This window comes from Montipora foliosa, chromosome 6 (genome assembly GCF_036669935.1).
Source record: "Montipora foliosa isolate CH-2021 chromosome 6, ASM3666993v2, whole genome shotgun sequence".
NCBI lineage: Eukaryota > Metazoa > Cnidaria > Anthozoa > Scleractinia > Acroporidae > Montipora > Montipora foliosa.
Window position 1 is genome coordinate 19,839,123 of NC_090874.1, and position 15,000 is coordinate 19,854,122.

Sequence of the window (15,000 nt, forward strand, 5' to 3'; positions counted from 1 at the left end):
GTAATCAATGCAGAAAATACTTGAGAAAGCTATTATGGACGTTTGTAAGTAGAGACCCAAATTTATGAGTCTACTCTTCACACAATTTAATTGTAATGATCAGTGATTGAAGCATATGTACTGTATTTTTTTTAGTTGCCATGAAAGAGTATAAAGAGACACATCTGAAAAAAATTATTTGATGGGACAGCAGGGAAAGGTCCTTTACAGCAGACAAAAATGCTTAGCAGCCAATTCTGCCTCCTCAACCAGTTATGGTTTGATGTATTTGGGGATCTCTCCTTGCAGACTTGTTATAGTTCTGTGTTTTAAAGCTTTTTTTGTTTTTAAATTTAAAACAAGAACCCAATCCAAAGATTTTGGCATGAGTTAAATGTTTAGGTTCATGCAATAAAAAATGTTACTGCTTTGAAATCTGTAGTCCATTTTTTTTGTCTATGGGCCATGGTAATAACTGTTAATAGCTTGACTACAATGGATTTTTTGTAGTTTCCAGCACATTTCTTATTTGCTGGAATATTATTTTACAGGAGCAGGATATGATAACCTTGTTTCTTGTGTTCCATGTGTGCACTAGTACTTCTATTTCTCAGTGAGTTCAAGCTATTTTTCTTGATTTTTCTGACCTTGTTCAAATGCAAGCATTAGGCATGAGATGTGTAATTCCTATTACAATACTATTCCATAAATGTTTAGAGGCTAGTCAAAGCCTATTTACATCCTATAGTATTCTATTTACAATATAATGTAAATGCTATGAAACAGTTATGTTTGTCCTATTTCCAGTTTTTTACAGCTACATGTATGTAGAGGCTATTTGTAGCCTATTTACACCCTATGTTATCACTATGTAAGTGTTGTATGTAACTATGTATACACTGTATGTGTTGTGTATTTTCTGTTTCGAATCTATGTAGAAACTATGTTGAAACTATTTTTATTTTTTATTCTAAAGTTTTTTCTACTCTTTCTATTTTGGTAGTGTTTTTTAGCAGAATATGAGAAACATCTTGATAAGATCTCATATTAAGATCTTGTGAGAATCTTGGTAAGGTCTTGTAAGATCTTACAAGAATCGGGGTAAGATCCTGTAAGATATTACAAAAATATTGGTAAGATCTTGTAAGATCTTACAAGAAACTTGGTAAGATCTGGTAAGATCTTACAAGAACCTTAGTAAGATCCTGTAAGATCTTGGTAAGATCTTGGTAAGATCTGGTAAGACCTTGGTAAGATCTTTGTAAGTTCTTTGAAAGATCTTGGTAAGTTCTTGGTAAGATCTTGTAAGATCTCGTAAGAATCTTGTAAGATTCTTGTAAGAATCTTGTAAGAATCTTGTAAGAATCTTGTAAGAATCTTAAATAAGAAGTAAGATAAGATCTTAGTAAGAATCTTATTAAGAATCTTACTAAGATCTTAATAAGATTTCCACCTGGGTAGCAAACATGTTCTTGAAAATTATTTCAACCTATATTGTAAGCTTTTCTTTCAAGTTCCACATAAAAGTACTGTTACTGGGAAGGTATCTGTCAATAAAATGTTTTTTGTTTTTTTAGATGTGAACAAAACAACCCTTTATTTTTGCAGCCAATGAGGCTCTGGTGGACAAATCAATAACAACATACAGGTTCTGCCACCGAAATCTTTCGAAACGTTCTTTAATCAAAACTGAATTTGTGAGTGTTATTCCCGGGGATTACTAGTGTCAATTTATAACTATTTAGCAATACGATAGGCTCTCTTCAGTAATTAAGATTGCTTCATAAGGAAATCTGAAAAAGTAACATTGCCAGAATCTTAGGTTTCATTTTCTGTTTCCATACATCTAAAAAACAGCCAACACTGAGACTCACCTAGCTAAGGTCATCAAACCAATATTATTCTCTGGATTTTGTCTGGTCTTTGAATGACAAACTAAGCTTACTGCATCTTGTTGTGCTTGTAGTCTCGTGGGAAGAAAGTCGCCATTTCTCATCCACTCGCTGTTGTCCACGCTGCGCCAAACACAACAAAATTTAACAGAAACTGAGGATGTTTAATAACTGTGTTTCAGGATGGAGTTTTCTTTAAAATCTTACCAGACAACTGTGGACTCAAGCACCATTTTAACGCGATAAATTCAATAACTCTATGTCCCTAGCAAGCGACTTCTATGACTCAACGGGTCTTTACTCATGCGCTCTTTGAGATACCGCTGATAAATAAAAAGTACCAAGTACCTCAAACCCAGGTCTCTTCGGTCTCTTCTTATTTTGCATGGACACGAGTTTTGTGGATTGTTTGCTTTTGTAATCGCTTTCCAAACTTTCGTTAGCGTCGTTTTTCACAAATAGGGTTATCATTGTTTGGAAAAAGACGCTTGTGGTCATGGATAAACTATTTGAGAAAATCGGGGATCATTTCAACAATCCGGAAATGTCTGACCGAATCTTGGTGGTCAAGATTAGGAGAGACGGCTGGGAAAAATTAGAAGCCGCTCGTAGAGTGCAGAACATGACAAAAACCAACTCATGCGACGAGGAAACAAGAGCAGCAGCTTGTAATAAATCAGAGGAACAAATAAACACGACAGGGGAAAACCGACCCGTTGAGTTAAACGGCGAAGAAACGCCGAAAACGTGTTCCACAGATGATGATTCACTTGTCAATCCCGGCTGCGATCCTCGGACTGTAAGTAGCCTGAGCTGTGACTCGGGGATAGGCGAGGATTCGACATTCTGCGAAACAAAGAGATCTATCAAGAGCAAAAAGCGAGAAGAATCAGGGAATTCAGAACAACAAACTTCAACATCTTTTGATTCAGAATTGGATACGACTTTAATTACAAACAACGGCAGTGTAAACCAATTGCAAACTGGAACGTCGGGACTTGCGTCTGGTGCTGTAAGTAATGCCATCGTTGCACCTGGGGATCAAGCAGCTTGCAGTCAAGTCCTGAACGAGGCCAGTGCTGTTAACGCAAATGATGATGACTTGTCACTAGTTGACACTTTGGTTGGTGAACACCAGCTGTGTGTTCATAGTTTTTGGCTAGCACTGAACAGCTCCTATTTTAGGAGTCTGTTTTTCAGTTCGGGTATGATGGAAACCAAAATTAAAAAGGTGGGATCAAATGGCAGTGTAAATGAAGAGTTTATTTCTAGGTTGCAGGGTTTTTGTTAAAGCCGGGACGCCGGGATCTTTACTCTGCTATTTTTATTTTTGTCCTGGCTATTTTACGCACAGGTTGTACAAGGATTCTTTCAATATGAAGAGAATAGTCAACCGATATTTGTATTTTATTATTTAACATTTTCTTAAACCAAATCGTGCTTTATTTCTCTGCTACTGGGTATTGTTAGTTGTACCACAATTTGCGTACATGTACGTGTAGCTTATTTGGAGTTCATGACAAGATGTTATCAAGTAACAGAAAACACATTGATCGGCGCGCCCTGCTTTCGTCATTAGGGAGTTTAAGCAAATTGCTATGGCGGGCTCTAATACGGCTGCTGGAAGTAAATTTCTTCAAAAATGAGACTGTGCATGTTACTCGGTTACGGTCAGCCGTAGCGCGAAGGAAATGAAGCAGAAAATCGACCAGTATTTTACCCAAAGGTACCCATTAGGCCTCACAAATTCAAAAATTTTCTGGGGGAGGCCCCCCCTACCCCCCAGTGGGAGGGGGACGACCCCCTACCACACCTATCCCGACTTGGCACAGCATGCCAAGATGGCGGCAGAGCCGCCATCCTGGTCCTTGCTATATGTTCAGTTGTCCCTGCTATTAAAAATCATAACAAAAACCCTGAGGTTGGGTGTGATTCTCATGGCTAGCCCTTAGCCGGATATGAGGATGTATTACAGGACTCGACCACACAGCCAAAGGTGCTCAGTCAACACCAAAGTGCATGGCTTTGGTCTGAACAGGGAATTGCAATTTAAGAGCAAGAATGAAAGAATTCAACAAAAAAGATTATTTATAATAAATGTATGCAGTTGTGCATCTCATGTGGGAACCAAAAGCAGGAAACTCTTCCAGGATGTATATTAGACGTTGAACTTTATGATCCTGAGTATTTTCGAGAAAGGTAGTGTTAACATGGGGGTGTATACTATGATGCAGTTATGGCTAGCCCTAACCACTCGCTAATGCCTCTTTTTCTTTGATCTTCACAGGTTGAAATGAACATCAGCGAGTCATTGTCAGGAATGTTCTTGCTTTTGATTGAGTCATTGTACAAACCTGATGTGGTGGTGAATGAAAATGTGGAGAATCTTCTTGCTCTGATGAGGCTGGCACATATCTATGATGCAGAGAGCACCCTTAAAACTTGCCAAAAGTACAGTTTGGCATCATTTCTTCTTTTTTCCTTATTCCTTTCCTAGTCCCTGCCCCTCCCTTCCCTGTCCATTTTTTTTGCTCCATTACCCTCCCCTCCCCTCCCCTCCCCTCCCCTCTTTTATCCTCTCTTCTTTTTCTGTGCCTCCTGCTTCTGTTACACTTTTCTTTAATTCTGTTCTGTTTTTTCTTTCCCTAAACTACACTGTTTTACTCTCCCATCCCCTCTTCCCTCCCTTCCACTCTCTCCCTTCTCTTTATCCCTTTTCCTTGTTTCTCTTCCCTACTTTACACTTCTCTTTTTTGCTCCTCTGTACCCTACTCTTGTTTTCTCTTTTTCTTTACTCTCCTTCTCCTTTCTTCTATTATTTTTCTCAACTTCCGCTACCCAGTACCACCCTCCCATCTCCTCTCTACCCCTTTTTTTTTCTTCCCCTTGTGTACCCTATCCCCTCCTTCTTTTCTATTTGAGTGTACATACTTTATGTTGAGAGGGGTGGGATTGTTCTTGGTCATTACCTGTCTCTTCCCTTACATTTCCAAGTTTCATCATCTCTGAATGCAGAAAGCCACAAGCAACTGACAGAAGGTAGTTGCCTCAGGGAATTCCCCGTTTTAATATGCTTTCTTTCTTTCTTTGAAGGCTTTTGGGTTCTGCTGACCTCACAGTTGAAATTTGCGACAAGTCCCTGAACATGCAAGAACATGAAAGGTATCTTGAGATATGTGTCAGTAAAAATCACAAAGCTTCGTCAAATTTTAATATTTATTTTGTTGATGTTTCCTATTTTTCCATGCTGTATCAAAACACAAAGTTGTGTTGCTTTTCAACGTTTTTGGGTTTGAGCATTCCCTTCATCTTGTTATTTCCAGTGACCCCAGTGGGGAAGTGTCTGGATGTTATCTGAAACAACACTATAATACTCTGAGCTACAAAATTCTAGTATCACTCGTGATTTTTGGAGACCAGGCCTCCATGTGAATTTAGAAGGCAACCCTGAAAAGAATACTGGTAATACTTTGCAGCTGTGTGTTTTTGCCCATTCATGCTGATGGTACACTAGAATGTCTGATGCAGAGATAGATTGGAGAGACAACAAAAAGGCTATCGAGGGGTGAGCGATAGGTGTGAGGGGAGCAGTTTAAGGCAAGATTTACCGCTTGCACACAGCCTTATAAGTCCATTTCTCCATACTGTTTAGACTTCCCGAAATGGCTGAATTCATCAGCCGGTGTGAGGAATTCCTAATTGAAGAGTTCAGCCCGTTAGACTCCCAGTGGTCTAGTGAAGACTTTCTCTCTTTGAGTTCGAATGGCCTTCAAAAAGGTTTGTGCTGTCGTCTTTCATGTAACTATAATGTCATCAGCAATTCTTTGTGATTTGGAAGCCCGGAGTGAAAGTGAATCGTGCCCAGGGATATTCATTCTTCATTAGCTGCAAGTTTTTTTTCTCTGATTTCCTAGTAAACAACATTACACTTTCCCCTTCATCCTCCCCGAAAAAAGTCTGATATTTTGGCGCAATAGGAGAGGTGATCATCACTTTCTCAGTATAGAGTGATCATCACCCTTTTTTCCATCTTGGATCCGTTTTCAATAGTTATTTATCTCGCCACCACTAGCGAACATATAAGGAAGATATCATTGACGTCACCTATTGTTATTAATGTGGCAACCAGAGCCTCACTGGCTGTAGAAACAAAAGGTCTTTTGTTCCTGTGGGTGGCAAATTTGAATAACAAAAGCAATGTTTGTAAACAGATATCTTCCTTATTTGCGATTTTCTTGTTGTAAGCGCCAACAGAAACGCACAAATGGACCTGATGGTCCTTTCTCTTAAAAAAACTTCGGGCCTTGTTTCAGGTTTCGTAGTGCCCTCAATAGCTCTCAGGAGTGAAGGGTGTAGTCTCTAAAGAAGGTATTATTCTGTGTCGGTGGGAAAGTAAAACGCGAAAATTTAATTTTACCAAGCGAGCTGATAAAGTTCGAATTGTTACCGTGAAAGGATGGAATGGCTAACGTTTCGAGCGTTAACGCCTCGTCAGCCATTGAATCTTTTTTGTCGCGGTGGTAATTCGACCTTTATCAACTAGTTTGATTAAGATCAAATTATCTGTCAGAGCGGATTTGGACCCCCCCACCCCCACCGCGGATTTGGATCCCCGGTCCAGATCCGATAGCAGATATGGACCCCCTTTCGCGGATTTTGACCCCCCTGAAAATAAACGTTCTTTTGATTAAAGTGCCCCTGTAAAAAAAAATCACTTTCTTTGTTTCTTCAGATTTTGAAAGTGTGTTTGCTTAACATCTGACTGGCAAAGTTTTGAGCTTTAATTTTTATCCGAAGGCCGTTTTATTTGAGTGTAAGTTTTGGATTTCATGGTCCGCCATTGTTCACTTTCAAATCTGACCGATTGGACCTCAGAGGGCTGGATCCAGGGAAAAGTGACGTCAAAGGCTCAGCTTATTATACATGAAAAACGCGAGTTTAAAAATCTGAAAGCCCAAAACTCCCGTGCTGCATATTAATTCTGCGGCGTACGCACGCATTGCATTCTTAAACTAGAGAGCCTTTGACGTCATTTTCGCGTCGATTCAGCTCTGTCAAGATCTTAAAGTTAGAAATGGGGTTCAAATCTAGTGGGGGTCCAAATTCGCTGGGACACCGATATCCCGTGACCCACATTTACTTGACGAGGCGTCTTTGTGGGAAGTGTTGACCGCACTTTTCAAAAATCGTTCGCACTGCAAGAGTGACCTTTCTGTGTCTTCAGAAAACTTTTTGTTCCTTCGGAATCGGGGATTAAAATATACGCGCGATTCGTGCCCAAAAACTGTCGTACTCTATTTACGAATCGAACGAACAAGTTAAATCATATGAAGTGGTATTTGGTGTCCTTATGTTTCAGTTCTTTCCAGTAACGATCTTTGCGTGTCTTCGGAAAACACCGTTTTCCTTGCACTCATGAAATGGGCGGAAGTGAATGAAGTATTTGATGAACAACTGGAGCCACTCCTAGAGCTTGTGCGTTTCAAATCCATGACAATTAACTACCTTCACGATGTTGTAACCAGCGATCATCCCATTGCCTCTACGGTTGGCAAATTTCCGCTGTTATTCGAGGAGGCTGTTTTTTATCACGCATTTTCAAAGGTAGGAATTTGTCAGTGATTGCAGCTCTGAAATAAGGTATATATTTGAAGCGCGGGATATAGACGAAATTGAAAGAAATGGTTGTCGCCCTTGGCTGGACAATTTAAGCAATTGTTTCTTAGAGACACCTGAAAAATCCAGGTGACTTGAACGGGATTACGAACCCAGGACCTCTGGGATGGGCGGTGCAATGCTCTCTAGCAACTGAGCTATGAAGCCAATCGGTTGGGAGCAGGTCAATCATTTCATAAGTCCTTTCACGCGAACACATGAGCCCGTTTACCTGCTCCCAACTGAGTGTCACACAGTCTAAGTAGGCGCTGGGGTGAATAGCCAATCGCAATTGCAGCATGACAAGGAGAATCCCTAAGCCAATCGGGGCCTCTAATTTAAACGCACTTCAAAATCGCTGAAATCGTTGGTTGTCAGAATGTGCTTTCGCATTTTCAGGAAAGGCAATGTGAGGAAGGCGAGCCTGTCTCAAGAAAAGTTTATGACGAACCAGTTGTATTCAACTGGACTGTGGACATCGGAGAGGATGTTGAAGTGGAGAAGAAAAAGAAGATCATCAAGTCACCGCATTTTTGGGTCAGCGGATACGAAATGTAAGAGATCCTTCATCCACAAAAGCTCACGTTCGGATTTATCAGTATACAGTGGAACCTGCATTCAAGGGACACCCTAGGGACCAGGGCTGTTGTCCCCTGAATAGAGGTTGGGTTGGAGTCAAAGGAACATTTTTCCCGGGCCAAATTCTTTGTCCCCTGGAGAGAGGTGCCCTAAAGGAGAGGTTCCACTGTATACAGACATATCTCCGAGGTTTCATGAAATAGGTTTTGGGTGTTCATCGTGGCGAAGTAAAATAATATTTAAGTCGTTTGTCTCACGGTGTTTCTACTGTCCCTAACAATGTCAATAGGGACAGTGGAACAGAAATTCTAGAAGCATGGATGCCCACTCGACCCTGAAACACAACAACCGGCGAGCCCTATACAACAGGGGACTTCCGAGGGAGCAACAGCTGTGAAGAAACCAACAATCACAGCAGAGCATCGTGCTTTATGAGGTGACGCGTAACCAGTCGAAACGTCGCGATCTTAGCACCACACTTGACAACCTCGTTTCCAGGGTCTCTCTTCCCTGCCTCCTTTGTCGTTGAGGAGAAGGGCAATGGAGGCAGAGAATTGAGACCCTGGGAACGAGATTGCACACTTGACAACTTCGTGAGGCAAACAATGAACAATTTCATAGAGTCTTCAGGTAGTTTGAAGCTAAACCTGTTTGAACTTTTGAGCTCTATACTAGGAATTCGAATCGCATAAATCTTTCGGCTCACACCGCGAACCTGGATAACAGTAACAAGTGGAAATTTGTCACAATTTTTCTTGGACCATTTTCGACCGCGAGCAGCCTCTTCTAGAAACGTGGAGGGATCGTAATATCTTTTGTGGTGTACACCCGTTCTCGACACTAGGACAAATTTGGTCATCCTACGTCGTTGTTAAGGGAAGAACGGTTAAAGAATGTACAATGTAAAACGCTCGTGCAGAGTATTGAAAGGAAAAAACGAGCAAGAAGTGAATCGATTTCTTATTATATTTGCAAACTCATATCACGTGAAAAATTACCGTGGGAGGCCTTAATTCTGCTATCGGCTAGCAAAGTATTTCAACGTAAATTGGTGAGGTGATCGTACTAGCGACAAGTGTGAGAAAACAAAGTGTGATTTCAAGTGAATTAAAGCAAAATTAGAGCATTCAAGTGTGAGTAGTGAACTATTTCCGAAAAAAACTTTGCACTTTGGATTCCGGATTCATAACGTTTCGGAATCGTGATAAACATGGAAATCTTTTGTACCGGCTTCATATTGTGTGTGGTTACACGAAAGCAAATCTGGTATCAAAACGCTTCAGATTGGTCACGAATCCGGAAACATTTGCTTTTGTGTAAATGTAGTCTAATCTCTCAAAGTTACCATTCATACTCACTTTTCATCTTCTGTGTAATGTTCAGAGAACTGGATTTGAAACTTAACTTGTATTTAGTTATATCAACAATATCACATTTTCATTTTCAGGTTCCTTGAACTAAAACTGAGGACTTCCGGTTGTCAAGGTCTCTATCTGACCATCAGTACACGTGACTTCCGCCATACCAGTAAGGGGTTCGTTAAACTGGCTTACTCTCTGACGTCAAACTTTCCCAAGGCTACCCGAGTGATCAACGAAGCCGACGTGTTTGACCGGGAAGGGTCTGGATGGGGTTATGAAGAATTTTTTCCTTTGAGCTGGGTAGAATTCAAAGACCAGCTAAAAAGAACACCTTTGGTAATAACGTCGCGTGTTAGTCTTCTGGAATAGCGGAATAGTGCCGTCATAGCCCTATCGAGAACTCAACCCCTTCATCGATACGGGTCCTTGACCCGTTTCCCGAAAGTCAAGTCCCTGAGCACAGGTAGCCATTCGACGAAAAAAATAATGCGCCATCCTTGTTCCGAAAATCTGGCCTTCCACTATACCTTATTCAGAAGGAAAAATGCAAGATTACTATTTAAACATTTTGTGTAAATCGCTAGCCTGAGAGGAGTGAAGCTACGATACGCTTATTACGAGAAGCTGATAGTTTTTCCTGCTTTTTAGAAAGCAAATGAATAGCAAAGTTTCACAACCGGTTCTTCGAGGTACGAAAGGAAATATAGCTCTCGAAATTCATCTGATAAGTTTCAGGGCTTTTGACAAACGAACTCCAAAAGTTTATCGGCGAAAAACTCATTCTCCCATTTTAATAAAAGGAGGTAGCATTATCGGACATTACCTCTTTGCTAGTTTAATTAAAAGGGAGCATAAGCACGCGCGGACGGCAACCAGTCATCTCTAATGGAGAAAAGATACTCAGCAATGCAAATGTGGTTGTGTGAAGACAAGTTAAAAGGGAAAACAGCTCACTTCCGGTTGCCGTCCGCGTCTCAAAAACGCGCCTTCTTAAGCTCCCTTTTTTATCTTCTTTATCGTGTATAATGAAGTGAATAATGAAATTTATTCAAGTGTCAACTGGAGTTAGGTCTGGGACACTAACTGGGGACCCTGTGTACAGAAATTAAATCGGCACAGGAGAAAACCGTAATACCCAGGAAAAAACCTTTCGGAGTAGAGTAGAACGTTACCCACATGTGATGCAAAGTCTGGGAATCGAACGGAGGACACATTGATTAGAGGCGAGTGCTCTCACCACTGCGCCATTCCTGCTCCAGACATATCGCGCTCCTTGACGGAGAATGATGTGAACCGACTCTAAAGATGACTTCTTAATGTCAGTCACAAACAACAGTCCTTCTCGGGACAAAACGCAATCGGATGAAGGTATTCCTTGAAGGCTTGTCTTAGATTCCTCTGGTTCGAAGTCCCAGAGATGAGGATTCTCTTCTGTCACACCATCTTCCAATTGACGCTCAAAATTGTCCATTAACACGGACCTTTAGGTCTTGTTCAGACATGCGGCGTGAACGGAAGCTCGTGTCAGTGAACTACCGCAACACAAGCGCGAAAGCTCGGACGCATTAAGAAAAGGAATGGGAAAATGTCCATTCTTTTGCACGTGCATTTGCGCTTTGGTTTGCGTATGAAGCGGGGCATTGCAAAACGCAATGCAAGCGCAAAATTGCATGCAATACCAGTTCCATTTCACCCACGTTACCTTCACGAAAAATTAAGCATAATAATGTCTTTATCTCACTCACGTAGTACGCGCGCTATGATTGGCTAATTTCGCGGGCTGTATTGTACAATAGGGAGCTTTAGCAAAGACGACGGGAACGGCAACGAGAGCGTCATCTCAGAACATAAATTCTCATTATTGTAATCACTTCACGACTTTTCCAAGTTATTTTTAATGTGAGAAGGGTATGGCACTCCCTTAGGAATGAAACCGTTTATATGAGCGACGCTTTATTTAAGGGAGAAAATAAAAATTTATCTTCAAGTGCTGACGTCCTTCATAAAACCTCAAATGTGGTCATTTCACGTTGTTGTTTTGCTGACGACGGCAAAGAAATGGACAAAAATGATAAACGCAAGTGCAGAGCGTGCAAAGCTATTGTTTTTGGCCACTAAATGTTCAAATTTGTGACGTTCTCGTTGACGTCGCCGTTGTCGTTGCTAAAGCTCCCTAGTATGGTGAACAATACGGCCCGCTGTCCAGCTCAATAAATTTGAAATCTAGCTAATTTTTCATGTTGTTTATGTGAAATAAACTTGTGAACAATGATTTCAGAAAGCCAATGAGATTTATTCGTTTTGAGGATTTTGACGCATGCCAATCATGTCATTTATGCAGTTGAACGTTCCGCTGAGATGTAATCAATGTCCTCAGTTCTAACCTCGTTTTCTCAGTCCGTGCTGTAAGTTACGGATTCTCGTTTTTTGCCGGTTGATAACTTACGGCATTGACTTCAAACTCGGTATTAAAGTGAGAGGTGGACATAAATCTTTTCCATGCCTTAACTTACAAGCTTGTAATCACGCACGGTGTTTTATTCACATGATTTTGCTCTCTATTAAATAAGTATTGCTATTATTTAGGAACTATTAACATTGCCAATAACTTTCCGTTTCCGAGTATAATGGACGAATATAAATTAAATAAAACTTTGAATGAGTCAAACAAGTCTTCGAAATGCGGGATTCATTAACAGAACAGGCAATCGATTTTCGCTGGCCTAAGTGGTTTTCTGGCCACACTGTAAAATCAACTTGTTCCATTTCATACCGGAACTCGTAACGCCGTAAAAAACCGCAAACTTTGAAAAATGTCAGAAGAAAAAAATCCTTAAATACATCTACCGCCATGTCGGTCTATACGAATAAGCCCATTGATTAGGAGCCAAGAATGGCTCTTGCGTTATGGCTAAGACATTGAGAGGCGTTTTAAAGGGAACGTCTGGTCGCTGAAACCATTTTGTTGTTGTCGTCCTCAGTGGGGCAGATTCGTGATTCTTCTTCGTGTGGAACCGTGGGAAGCGTCTGTACCGGCTGTTATCTGCGCCTGGGACACCTTGAAATGAAGCCACGTAGCACGTTCTTGCGTCATTTGTCGCGTTCCATGTGATTAGGTTGCTGGAGTAGTGTTGACATCGATCGGGAAAAGTTCGTCGACCAAGACCCTATGAGGGAAACATATATAACAGCAAAGGAAGGCGCAACCGCATGAAACGAAAGAGAAATTAAATGGTATCATAGTTTTCTCGCGATCTTCGCTAAAGGCCCGGTTTAATAAGTGGTGCAGCCACTTGGAAGGCTCTCTCTTAGCTTTTTTGTGTTTGTTGGTTTCTATTGTTATTGATTTCGAATTGATTGTTTACAGTGAAGTCTAAAAACAAGATATTCAACATATATAGAGATATATATATACGAGCCTAGGGTTACGGCTTACGACGCCTTGAAAGTAGGTTATTTGACTTACATTCCCAAAGTATTCTCCTTCATCTTGAAATGCATGCCTGTTATCGTGCGAGGAAAAAGGAAACCGTTTAAACGGAACCTGAAAACATCAAAACATTGCTTCAGATCGATCTGTCTCTGTCTGTAAAGGAAACGGATTACAATTACGTCAAGGGTAGCCACCATAAATTATTCAGTCCCAAATTCATCGGAACTGTCTTTTGAGTCCGAAGGGAAAAGCGCAAACGCGTGGGAGACCCAAGCGAAGCGCATCCCCGAGCTAGCCGGGAGTGGATTTTCATGGATGAGGGAGGAAAACCGAAATACCCGGAGAAAAACCCTTGGGGTCAGGCTGAGGATCTACAGGGACTCAGCGCACTCACCATCGCAGAGCTCGAGGTGGAAGGCGCGGTTGATGTCTGACTAAAGTTTTTTCGGTAAGGCTGCGTGGTCGTCAGAAATACAAAGTACTTCACCCACCACAAGAGCCTACAGTCTCGGTCACAAATGTTGTAACACAGACGGCAATTTCCCCCTTCTCCCCGGCTTCAATGTTGATGTTCAAAAACCAACCGGTAAACGCAACATTGAAGGGAGGGAGAAGGAGGGGTTTCTTTTTTAAAAGCTTGGATGCACTTGACTTGCTGTTCTATTTATGACCGAAGTTGTAGCTATATTTTTCTCACGCTTCACCAATAAGGTCACGTCAATATGACGTGTGATATTTCGTAGGTTTCCTGGCAACAGAGGTTACGAAAGAGGTTATCGTATACAAACATGAACCGTCCTGGAGAATAACACCCACTTAATTAGCCAATCGTGAAGCGGTTAACAAATTTACCTCGTGTTTCTCTTCAAACCTCTCCGGTGCTGACGCTACGCGTTTCTCGGGTGGTTTGGAGTCGTCAAGTGTCCTTGGCCAACCACTGGTACAAAACTGAAAAAAGCCAGAAATGTGAGAAATTGATATGCTGCTGCTTTTTTATGCCTAGCAAGAAAGCCTCATATATTGATTCCATGCAAAAAATAAGGCGTTAAGGGGGTGGGGTGTGGAATTCGGAGATGCTGAGTTTCAAGCCTAATTTAATTTAAGGCCCTGATTACAAGGAGGGGGGGGGGGGGGGTTACCCTAGCACTCACACATTTCTTCTTTTTTTCATCGACGTGTTTACAAGACAGCTAGGGTTACCCTAGTTCTAGGGTTTCCCTAGCGCTAGGGTAACCCTAGCTGCCTTGCAAACGCTCTTCTAGGGACAACTCGCCCACCCGGGACAACTTTTTAGCTTTTTCCATAGTGACGCTGGTGGTTACCAAGCACACACAGTTGTCAAGGGTGGTAGGGTAACCCAACTTGTGAAATTTTGCTTGTAAACTCGGGCTATCTTTGACCCTGCTGCTAGGGTAACCCTAGCAGTAGGGTTACCCTGCCTGCTTGTAGACAGGGCCTAATTTGCAACGGCATGCTTGTTTCTCGAAAATCTTCAGATCAGATGTTCACATAGTCTCCTTCGCAGCCGCTCGGGCCGGAGTCACGCCGGAGCGGCCGGGCCCGAGCGGCTGCGAAGGAGACTATAATGTTCACATTGAACGTAACCAAAGAGATATACCGGGGAAGCTTTCAAAGGGATCTTTTTCGCGTATTTTGGCATTAGCTCGGTTTATCAGTTTCGCTACGAAGTTCGTCGATGGAATCTGACTTTCAGCGATCTACTTGAAACAGAAAGATTCATTGATTAAAAAAAAAAAAAAAAAATTCAAAGATCAAATTCGTTGTAATGATAATAAAAAAGCCCTTTGCTCTTTAATCATAACTCTTCATTCGTTACAAGTAAAAAAGAAATTCATTGTACAGGTTACCCTGAAACATAATCAGCTTGTCTTGGTCATACATACAGCTGGTTTCTTACCGTATCAGCTTTGTAGAGCTATCAAGGCTTTCGCAAATAATATTTTGAAAACAAACATGAGTGAATGTCAGCTCGAACCAACAAAATGTCATTCCACACTTTTCAAACATAAAAGCACCGTCAACAGGTTTTATCCTACTTTTCCTGATTTTTTTTTTTCGCCCATAAAACTTCAATCAGTTC

The 15,000-nt window shown here is 41.4% G+C and overlaps 3 protein-coding genes across 3 annotated transcripts in view; 1 reads left to right on the plus strand and 2 right to left on the minus strand.

Moving 5' to 3' along the window:
- LOC138006922 (26S proteasome non-ATPase regulatory subunit 4-like) overlaps positions 1-2,190 on the minus strand; it is a 14,238-nt gene extending 12,048 nt beyond the window's left edge. The window contains exons 1-2 of the mRNA XM_068853552.1: positions 2,079-2,190; positions 1,854-1,994 (exon numbers count right to left, since the gene is read on the minus strand). Coding sequence (XP_068709653.1) covers positions 1,854-1,994; positions 2,079-2,104 — 167 coding nt within the window. The 5' untranslated portion in view covers positions 2,105-2,190. The remainder of the gene's footprint in view (positions 1-1,853; positions 1,995-2,078) is intronic.
- Positions 2,191-2,241: 51 nt separating this feature from the next.
- LOC138006921 (uncharacterized) lies at positions 2,242-10,279 on the plus strand. The gene is made up of 7 exons (XM_068853551.1): positions 2,242-3,102; positions 4,159-4,322; positions 4,965-5,033; positions 5,524-5,648; positions 7,231-7,475; positions 7,926-8,080; positions 9,553-10,279. Exons 1-7 carry the CDS (start codon positions 2,368-2,370, stop codon positions 9,833-9,835), a joined length of 1,776 nt encoding a protein of 591 aa, XP_068709652.1. The 5' UTR covers positions 2,242-2,367; the 3' UTR covers positions 9,836-10,279.
- Positions 10,280-12,173: 1,894 nt separating this feature from the next.
- The window catches only part of LOC138006924 (testis-expressed protein 36-like), a 3,798-nt gene continuing 971 nt past the window's right edge, over positions 12,174-15,000 (minus strand). Inside the window, exons 2-4 of the mRNA XM_068853555.1 lie at positions 13,752-13,847; positions 12,933-13,010; positions 12,174-12,633 (exon numbers count right to left, since the gene is read on the minus strand). Of these exons, the coding sequence (XP_068709656.1) occupies positions 12,310-12,633; positions 12,933-13,010; positions 13,752-13,847 (498 nt within the window). The 3' untranslated portion in view covers positions 12,174-12,309. The remainder of the gene's footprint in view (positions 12,634-12,932; positions 13,011-13,751; positions 13,848-15,000) is intronic.